Consider the following 10,674-nt stretch of genomic DNA (forward strand, 5'->3'; position numbering starts at 1 on the left):
AGCGGCTGTCCTCAAAGGGCCAGATATAACTTATACATGTAACTAAATGTAATGCAAAATAAATGTAACTACTCCTTAATGTTAAATAACTCATTATTTATTTATTATAACTTTTTAAAGTGACAATTCCAGTTGCATATTCCACGGTCCGGGTGAATACTTGATTTTGATTGGCTGCTGGGTGTGCATTAAAAAGTGATAACCACAACCCCAAAAAAGAAGTTCCGGTCACATAGCTTAAATCTTCTGTATCACTGCGCCGGCTTCTTTAAAACAAACTTTATCTTCATCTGGACAGAAACAAATGGTAAGAGGAGAACTTTCTCTCTGAACTGATGCTTTATTTAACATATTCTGATCATCAGCATAGATATGTCGCTTTATATCGCCGAATCTTGACTGCAGTGGCGGTGCGGCGCTGCAGTCAAGGCGTCGCACCATGTAACAAATAGTCCGCTTGTGAAAAAAAGCAATCCAAATCGAAAGAAAAACAAGAATTAAGGACAATTCAGCACCTAAAAGGCTTTTCAGAAGCTAGCAACTGACGTAAACATGGAGTGCCATTGCTGATAGTTCTTCAATTATGGCGATAATCCTAAACTGTGGTGATAATGTTTCATTTAGAAACAAAAACGAGGAACATGAGAAGTTTAAAAATATCAAAAAAAGATGGAAAAATGCAAAAGGGATCTTTGTGTTGGAACGAGGAACAGAATCTCTGCTACACATCCAGAAAAAAGGAGCAGAAGCCCCAAGCTCTTAGACTGGAGTGAGTAAAGTAGTGAGTGCAAGTACTCCAAACCTGTTACTACAGTACCCAAAGTATTTTATTTTGTCACAGTAAAAGTAAAGTAACTTTGGAAGATGTCAGCATGGAACCCCACATCCGGAGGAAAAAAATCAGACATTGTTTCTTAATTAACATTCTTTTATAAATTCCCCAAATCACTTACTTTAAGAAATAAGACATAAAAACTGGAAAATATTTCTTAAGCGCAGGATTTAGCTTAACAATGAAAATTACAACACATTATTACAAATCTATTATCTGAATGATTCCAGTGTGTTTGGTCCACTAAAATGTTGCCGTGGTCTTAAATGTGCAATCAACTAAAAGCTTTGGGGTCTCCTATCAGATGAAACCTGCAATCAGGAGACCATATGAATTGAAATTGAACGTATCTTTATTGATATCACAAGTACAAAAACATATGCAATGACATAAACATGGGCTATTATCTAAACATCAGTATGAAGACAAGAGTCTGTCTGTCCTATAGCGACACTTTTCCCTCGTCGATGGCTTTACAGAGCTCCTCGGTGACGAGCTCGTAGCTCTCAGCACGGCTGTTCAGGAAATAGATCCTGTCGCTCGTTGCGTTCGGCTTGTATCCTTCCTTCTGCAAACGCATCTTCTGAATTTTAAAGGTTCCTTGAATTAAAAAGGAGAAAAAAAAGTTGATCATTGATTTCTTTATGTTTCCTTCGTCTTTGTTGCTTTTTTCTTAGAAACACGCTGAAGTAAAGCCAGAAAAGTAAGTAAATCTTGATTTATTTCACACTTTTCTCAGAGGACGCCTCACTAAGTGCTTCACAATGTTAAAACAATAGAAAATCAGAGAAAGAACCCAGAACGGCACAGGGGGTCTAAAGCAGATGAAACCCAAATCAAACACACACAGTCTGACTTTTACACCAGTAAAAGTCAGCTAAAAGCTCCCCTAAATGAAAACTTGAGCTTCAAACACTCCACTGAGTCAGTCGGGCGTAGAGACAGAGGGGGGTTGTTCCAAAGTCGGGGAGCGACTGCCTGAACAGCCAGGTCGCCTATAGTTTTAAAGTGAGTTTTCGGAAACATCAAAGATTCGTGCAGGAGTGTACGGAGCTACGCTGTTGTCCCACCTGTGGTGTCCACAGACGGCATGAGTCGCAGGAAGACGGGCCGGGCGTAGGACGGCAGAGCCTGTTGTACAGCACTTAGAAATGCATCCAGGTCCATCCGGCCCCCTGTGTGAGCCAATGCCGCCATGCCCGCACTTCCCTCCACGCCTGCTCACACAGACACAGTGACCTCAGTGACCTCAGTGACCTCAGTGACCTCTGTGACCTCTGTGACCTCAGTGACCTCAGTGACCTCAGTGACCTCTGTGACCTCAGTGACCTCAGCCCCTTCTTGGAGGCTTCCGGCTCGGCGGTTTAGCGTTTTCGGTACCTGGTACTGACACTCCGTAGACCGCTACGTCGGTGTGACCCAGGAGGCCGCTGAGGACTCCTTCCACCTCCGTGGTGGATACGTTTTCCCCTCGCCATCGAAACGTGTCTCCGCTGCGATCCTTGAAGTACATGTAGCCGTACTCATCCATCACCAGCACATCGCCTGACGAGCAGACAGACTGAATTATCCTCAGCGTTTTCTCAGAGCCGTAGCAGTAAACAGCAGCAATACAGTAGAAGAAAGTTAAAGATTTCGTTTTTACCAAGTACTTGACTTTATTTTATACTTGAATTTGAGTTTTATTTACGTTTCCTCACTATCAGTTTCATTTGTGACCCAGAATACAGACGTGTTTGAACCAAGTAATCGGTCGAGAAAAATGAATCTTCCGTATTTTTTCTGAACTTTTAGCTTTTATTGTTTTAAAATGAAGGCAGCTGTAAATACCTTAAACTTAAAGAACCACTTTGATGCAAAACTGTGTTTTTGACATTTTCAACATGTTTTTTGTGGCATTTTTCTAGAGATAAAGAAAATATAGAAGTCAAGTTAAGGTTAAAGTTGAGTTTTCTGAGTTTTCTTTATTCAAATCGTGAATCAGGAGCAGAAGAAAAATTGTCGTTTGATAAAGATCGTGTTTTGTGAAGTAGAAAATATGTGAGGTGGGGCCAAAACCTCCCTGCTCTAAGCTCTCACCAATGGGGAGGGGAAGAGGGGCGGGGTTGCTTTGCACCAACAGTCCCGCCCACAACTCAAAAGGAAAATTTCTAATGAACTCCTGCTGCTCTGCAGAAAGGATTTTCTTGAAAGCGGCACAGGTTTCATCCAGGCATCATCCAAAAGTAAAAAATTAAAGAAAACTTTTTAAAGTTTACCGCTTAAAACAGTGAGTGTTGATCTGGGAATAATGGCGCCAACATTAGTTTGGCGATTTTCTGCATAATTAAGAGTTGCTGTCACCAGCAGTCCTGTTGTTGCCAGGACGACAAACGGAACACACCATCCATGTGTGGGGATTTTTGAATTGAGTACACATCTCTGCCACGCCCCCAACAACAACATTCTATGAGAAGTCACAGCAGTTCAAAGATGGAGGTAAGGCCTCATTCTTACCACCACAATAGAGAGAGAGGAGATAACGTGAACATGCCTGAGACATACACCGCGTCTCCCTTTTCAAACACATTGTAAGCTATTTTCTGATTGGTCGCGGCCGGATCACGGTAGCCGTCAAATCTTCTGAGTGGATCAGAGGGATTGATGCGCCCCACCAGCATTCCAGGCTCCCCTACGGACACATGCAGAGCTGCTTTTAGTCAGTCAGTACGTGGATTTCCGGTGGCTTCACGTGTGAATGTGTGCTTACCAGGCAAACAGGGGATACACAGACCCTGGGAATCCCGCAGTAGTTCCTTCTGATCCTCCTGGACCCTCACAAGTCTGACGGGGTAAAAGGTGGGCAGAATGCGACTGCTGAAGCCACATGCTCCCACCTAGATCCAACATGACATCATAGTTTTGTTTGTTTTTTACCATTAGCCCTAAATTCAAAGCCATTGTGCAGAAGCCTACCTTTCCATCGATGTTGATTAAGCTGCAGTTGCATTCAGTCGCTCCATAAAACTCCCCAACTCTCTTGATTTTGAATCTCTGAACAAATTTGTCCCACACAGACGCTCGCAAACCGTTGCCGACAGCAAGCCGCACTCTGTGGCGAGTCTCCGAGGAGGTAACTGGTTGGGCCAACAGGTAGCGGCAGATCTCACCTATGTACTGGATCACCTGGTGGCAGTGAAGAAACTCGTGTACAGAAGTGTCCTCAGTAAATCAGTGTATTCACAAAATGTCCTAGTCTGAAAAGGGACAGTGTGTTTCCCGGAAATATGTTGTCTTAATAGAAACGTTTCCATTCTGTGTTGACTGAAGTTCCACCTGAAAGGGGGTTTCCATCGTGTGCATCTTCTATACCTGCTCATTCATGCAGGTTAGGGGGGGCTGGACCCTTTGGAAGGGGCATGTGACACCCTGAACAGTTCCACAGGGCCACACAAGGACACACAACCACACACTCTCACACCCACGAGACAATTTAGAGTGACCAATCAGCATCCAGTATGAGGCAGGTTTTTGTTTTTTACGCTGATTCTGTTGGGGCATCATTGACTGTATGTGAGAACTGGACTGAGTCCGAGTGATGTCATTCATAGAACATGATTCACTTTCATCTCCAACCAAAGAAAGTCAATTTACTCGCCTTTTTTTTTCTCGGTATAAAGACGCTGCCATGTTGGAGCCGGACGTCGTCAGTAAGCAGTGATTGGTCCGAGTTGGTTTGAGCCAACATTGACTTGATGACAACTCCGACCAATCAGGAGTGAGCTTGTTCAAAGTCAAAACCCTAACCACTGAAAGTGGCTCGGGAGAACCTGTCAAACATCTGAGAAGGGGGCCAGGGGGCACCACATGCTTTTAACGAGGCATCTGATTGGTCAGTTTATAACTTGAATAACTTGCAATAAAGAAAAAATATCAAAAACATGAGATTATCGAGAAGATGTGAAATAAAGGTATCAGATCCAGAATGGTTCTTCTGACCAATAGAATGACTGAATTACAGCAGTTTATTTCTTTGTAGACTTCCATAGGATTTTGACTTCTTGGAGCCACTTCATGTTTGGGACGCCAGGGGGGAGGAGTCACTAAGTCCTGATGCAATCAATGGGGGGGGCATATAAAATTGGGAACCACCACAACGTTCGGTTCTGGGGTATCAACATTTCAGATGATATAGTAATGACCCATCATCTTCGTGTGATGTTGCTGAGATCCCAGCGTATGCTGATGATGCAGTCATCTATGAACGTGTTGACCATGAAGAACTGTGGGTGACGACGGATAAAACCCTAAATAGTCAAATCAAGTCTGTGGTGGCAGGGCCCACCTCCTCTTCCTCAGAACCTTCATGTTTTTCTTTTCCCAGAGTCCCCCTGAGACGTGTCCTTAGCCTACATCTAGACTTGGACCTTCAGAAGGGACTGTCCAGGCTAAGATAGAATCTCAATTCTCAATAGAATCTCAGTAGAAACTCACCGTGCAGTTGTATTTGACACAGTCATCCCAGAAGCGAGAGGCTGAGAACTTCCTCCTGATGACTACAGTCAGACCAAAGAGTAAACACTGTCCCACCCCCATGATGGTGCCTGTAAACATCCCGGATAGGAACTCAGCATTCCCAGAGAGATACAATGACAGGAAAAAACACAATTTTGAGGATGTTTATCCTTGAATTCACCACAATAATGTGCGATAACACAATCTGAGCCTCACTGAGGTAACAAACTTTTGGAATAACATCAAAAGAATAACTTGGACGAGCATATTTCAGGCAGTTTTTTTTGTCATTATTAGTTTGACAATGAGCTTCAGCTAATAAATGACCAGAGAGTGAATTGAAAATGTACGTCTTCATGGTCGGACAGACTTACCTGCAGAGTGGTAAAGAGGAAGGAAGTTATAGACGATGTCGTCATGCTGCAACCCAAAGGCGTGGAAACCAAAGGCGGCGATTCGAAAATACCTGCCGAGAACATTAGAGAACGTGGATGAGACGTGACCGCACAGCACACGTTTACGGAGGTTCAATTCTCTACAGACATTTGTCTGGAAGTCAGAGGGTTCTGTGATCCGGTTAGAAACGATGACAGAGGTGAAAAAAACCAAAAGGAATTGGGTTAAAAATGTAACCTGCTTTTGGAATGAATTCACGGTGGATCCTGTGAGTGAGTAAATATGTCGAAATCCAGATGCTGGAGGAAAATTTCATGGAGTTTCAGCTAAAAGCTTTGTAGACAAACAGAAACTTGTTGACAAGCAGCAGTTGATGAAGCCTGGGGGGGGCTGACCCGTGCGGGTTTTTGGGTTGTCCAGGTCCGTAGGGGGTCGTAGAGAGGAGGGGCTGCATCTTAAGGGGCCTGAATCCCGCAAAATCAACTTTTTTCAGCTTTTAAGTTAATTATTATGTTCATCCAAACAGCCCAAAGTGATATTTTGATCCATTCCTGCATTTCTGAGTATTCCTCTAAAGACCTGCTCTCTGAGCTCCACCCCCTCCCAATCCACCAAAACCAGTGGGTCCTCACATTGTGACATCACCAAGTGAGGAACAGCCCCTTCCAGGAAGAGTCTGTGCTGCCAGCTCCGCCCCCAGGCTAACAGACACACCCACTTTCTCTGTGGAGCTAGCGGTGATCGCCTGAAAGCTTTTCTTCTCTATGAACGGTGTGAACGTCCATCTCTGCAAAAGTTCAGATGTTGCTTGTTTTGTGAAACGCAGACACGCCGCTCTATGATGACTTCATGAAAAGGGCGGCACCCACGAGGAGGGAAAGGCAGAGCCTCAGAGATCAAGTCGTCTTTCTGTGAAAAAGCGAGATATGGGCTCTTAAGGGGGCTCAGGAAGTTCCCCATGGGCCACTTTGTGTCATGTGATAAACGCACAATTTGGACGTACGTTTTGCACAGATCACTTGCGTGCCACGAACAGGTTTGACCATTTTTCACCCAGAGACAGCCCAGATCCCTCCTTTGAGGACAGTTGTGACGACGACACTGTTGACTGAATTTGTCCTTAAAGCTTCACAATCTCCTTATGTAATCTCTAAATCGAGGGGTTTATTGATGAAGCAAATACTTTTCTAACTTTAAGACGAAAATGGAGACATTTATTTATTTGGATCACTCTCTCTCTTCTCTCGTCTCCACTGCCGTTTATGGTCAGGAGGGTCTTGGGGCCTCAGACTCCAGAGTTCTGCTCTAGAGTATCATGTATGTATATATTAAACATCTGTGTCCCCTTTGGGTTCCGCCGTAACCCTTGTGCTATCCTAGGCACTTTAACATTGGGAGTTGGGTCATCTAGACCCACTAGACAGTGCTCTGAACCTTTTTTCTTCAATGATTTGTGATCTTCACTGGTGTCCATGGATTACATGAAATCTTTCCACCTTTATCCACCTTTGTCATGGTAGGGAGAACACGTCACTGTAAGGGGGGGGTCATCTAAGATAGCACAAGGGTTAAGTCGTACACAGAACATGAATGTGTCGTCTTGTCTACAGCAGCTTTTAGGGCTGAGCAGGCTGAAACAAGTCCAGGAAATGTCTTCTTACTGATGCACAACCACCATCTGCCTCACTGAGCAACAGTGAAACAAAGCATGCAGGCCATGCTGCACATGCATCTATGTTTCTGCTGCACATGCATCTATGTTTCTATCCAAAACTGGGGGAGACAGAGCATTCTCTGCTGTCGGCTCTAAGCTCTGGAACGCTCTGCCTTCACATGTCAGAACAGCGCCCTCTGTGGAGGGTTTTAAGTCCCGCCTAAAAACACATTTTTATTCTCTAGCTTTTTATCTTCTTCTTAATCTTGTTTTTATTTTGATTCATTTTACTGACTTTGTTTTTCTTTTGTCTGGTCACTGAACAACACAGAAATATGTTATATAAATAAAGTGGATTGGATCAGATACTGTAAAGCGTTCCCAGTGGTCTTTTCATTCTAATGATGCCGTTTTTAGACTCAATCTAAAAACCTGTGTCGTTTCTAGGACGTCATTTTTGCAGAGCAGCCGGAGTTCATCAGAAATTCACCCAAACGTTGTGGTTGGAGTGAAGAAACCCCGCCCCCTCTTCCTGTCAACTGTTGCTGAGAGCTCTCTGTTTACACTCTCTCCCGCTAGCTTACAACCCCTCAAACGCCCAACCTAACATTAGCGGTGCAACATAATGGCAGCAGCATCAGATCCATCCATCCGTCCAGTTCTGATCCAGATTCCAGCTCAGACCAGGAAAACAGAGACGTTCATGGATCTGCTTGTCTGCAGGTGGATGATCAGAAGGGGCGGAGCTGGGAGTTTGAGGCCCCGCCCAGCAGATTTCCTACATCACAAATCTTTCAAACTGCATTTGAAATAGTTAAAAACACATTTTTTCTCAGAGAGAATAGAACTAAAAGGGTTTGATGAATGGAATCATTTTTCCGACTTGCAGGTAAAACTCACCGACTGTGCACCACTATCGCCGCCTTGGGCATTCCGGTCGTACCAGAGGTGTAAATGTAGAAAAGCCTGTCTGCATCAGAAAAAAACATCAAACAGGACAAACAGTTTTGTTTTTGTACTTTCATCAGCTCCTCCAGGATTGACAGAGTTTCCATCTGCTCCTCGTTTCGTTGCGGGCTGCAAGCAAAGACTTGAGGAGACAGGAATGTGACACGATATGGAGACGAAAGGCCATGCAGATCCAGCAGCTCCAGCAGTTCGAACGAAAACCCATGAAGTCGTGACTAATTCTACCTTTTGTCTAAATTTAAAAACAGTGGAATTCTTTTGTGTTTGCATCCCAGACACGCGCCATGAATGCAGTTTTATTTTGAAAAATGCAGTAGTGCAGTAAATGCAGGAAAGAACTTGCCACTGGGTAGACGTGTTGACATCAAATTCTTTAAAATTGCAAAATAGAGCCGGATGTGGTGATGGAGCTTTACCGTTAAATTCCTTCTTGAGCTTGTAGACGGGTCGGTGCCTGGGAAGCTGGTCCAGACGGGCATCCAGGTTCTGAGCTTTGAGTCTGCAGAGCTTCTGGGTCTGTTTTTCCTCACCGCTGATGAAGAAAGCGGTGCAGAGCTGCAGAGAGCCGCTCACCTCCGACAGGGCTGCAGAGAAGTCATCCACTGAGCGACAAAGCATCAACCTACAGCTTCATGGGATCTGTGTGATCTTATCGCGGTTTAGTCCGCGTTCCACAAACCTTCGGTCATCTCGGCTCCAAACACTATTGCCCGAGCCCGGGACGTGCTGATGCAGTGCAGCAGGGGGTCCCGCCGAAGGTTGTGGTTGATGAAAGCGGCTTCCACGCCAACCATGGCCAGGCCCAACCACAGAGCCACCACCAGAGGCCGGCTTTCCATGAGCAGAGCCACAACGTCCCCCTCTGCCCAGCCCTGGGCCAGCGCCCAGTGAGCCACGGCGTGGCATCTCTCCTGCAGCTCCCTGAAGCTCCAGACCTGCAGGCAGACAGACGGCCAAAGACTTCAGTGAAAGTCTGACGGGACTTTTGGCGAGCAGTCCGCTCACCTCCCCTGTGGTCTCATAGATCAGAGCCGGTTTGTTGGGATGCAGCTTCGCCGTCCGGGCAAACAACGAAGGAACGGTGTGTCTTCTTCTGTGGTGACTGTGGATGGACAACTTCACCCTCACGATGACGAGCAGACAGCTACGAGGCAGGAGGAAGGACGGGCGTGAAGACGGTAGACATGGAGACACGTGCATTCAAGTACCAGAGAACTGCTGCACCTCAAGTCTCTCCTTATGGTGTGAAGAGCAATGTGAAGGTTCTTCCAGGAACCGATCCAGACCACCAGGACTCCCAGGCCGGTAAACAGGCTGCAGAACCAGGGGAGGGACAGAAGCCCGGCAGCTGCCACAACAACAACAAGGCTCCGAAGGCACAGATTCATTATCTGCAGGAAAACAAACCACCGCATGAACGAAATGGGCTCCAGATAACAGACGTCCCACCGTGGAAAAACAGCGTTTACCTTCTGAAGACCTGCAGTGACAGAACAAGCAGAAAATGGAAACGTCGGTGAGGCGGAGCAGCCAGAGCTGCCGTCAGGACTGAAATGCTCGCTGAGGAGATCCGTGCGTGTCACGACTCACCGCTACTCCACAGGGGGAGAGGAAGGACTCACGTTCAAACCCCGGGGGAAAGGGGGACGGATTTATGGGTCGGACGAGATCAAACAGGCAGAAATATGCATCTATAGCATGAAAAACATGACCCATCTCAAAGTGCTTCCCATCATAAAATAGACATTGGTAAAAAAATAGTAGTTAAAATAGTAAACATAGTAAAAATAATAGGAATAATAAAACATAAATAAAAACACATAAAAACCCGACACATATACATCCCACCAGTACAATCAAAAGAAATCAAACAATAGTTAAGATTTATAAAATCAAATGAAAACATGTGGACAAGTAAAAACTATGTCAAAGCTTTACTAAAAAGATGCATTAAGTCTTTCCTAAAAACCTCCACAGTGGATGAAGCCTCAGGCCGTTCCACAGGCGAGGCCCACGCCGCTGAAATGAGGCCTCGCCGTGGCGTTTGGTTCTGACCTTTGGGACCGCCGGCAGACCTGAGGACCTGGGGTCTCTGGGGGGGTCATAAACTACAAGTAAATCTGATAAAAATGAGAGGCCAATCCCATTTAAACGTTTATAAACGAACCGAAGAAGCTTAAAATCGATCCTAAAGCTGGGTTAGGGTTAGCCACATGCTCCTCCTTCCTGGTTCTGGTTTAAATGAGTTCAGCCAAGTTTTGAACAAGCTGCAGCCGATTGATATTATTTTTCTTAATACCAGAAAGAAGAGCATTACAATAATCTATCC

General features: G+C 45.2%; 1 protein-coding gene across 1 annotated transcript; it reads right to left on the reverse strand.

The window, feature by feature from the left end:
- Nucleotides 1-809: 809 nt before the first annotated feature.
- On the reverse strand, nucleotides 810-10,028 carry LOC101162431 (long-chain fatty acid transport protein 1). The gene is made up of 14 exons (XM_004066346.4): nucleotides 9,815-10,028; nucleotides 9,570-9,736; nucleotides 9,351-9,489; nucleotides 9,025-9,280; nucleotides 8,762-8,929; nucleotides 8,277-8,346; nucleotides 5,701-5,792; nucleotides 5,306-5,415; nucleotides 3,788-3,997; nucleotides 3,582-3,708; nucleotides 3,366-3,503; nucleotides 2,213-2,377; nucleotides 1,903-2,049; nucleotides 810-1,432 (listed from the first exon to the last, which is right to left on the reverse strand). Exons 2-14 carry the CDS (start codon nucleotides 9,731-9,733, stop codon nucleotides 1,275-1,277), a joined length of 1,944 nt encoding a protein of 647 aa, XP_004066394.1. The 5' UTR covers nucleotides 9,734-9,736; nucleotides 9,815-10,028; the 3' UTR covers nucleotides 810-1,274.
- Nucleotides 10,029-10,674: the final 646 nt, after the last annotated feature.

Source organism: Oryzias latipes, chromosome 1, assembly GCF_002234675.1.
Source record: "Oryzias latipes chromosome 1, ASM223467v1".
In the NCBI taxonomy this organism is placed as follows: domain Eukaryota; kingdom Metazoa; phylum Chordata; class Actinopteri; order Beloniformes; family Adrianichthyidae; genus Oryzias; species Oryzias latipes.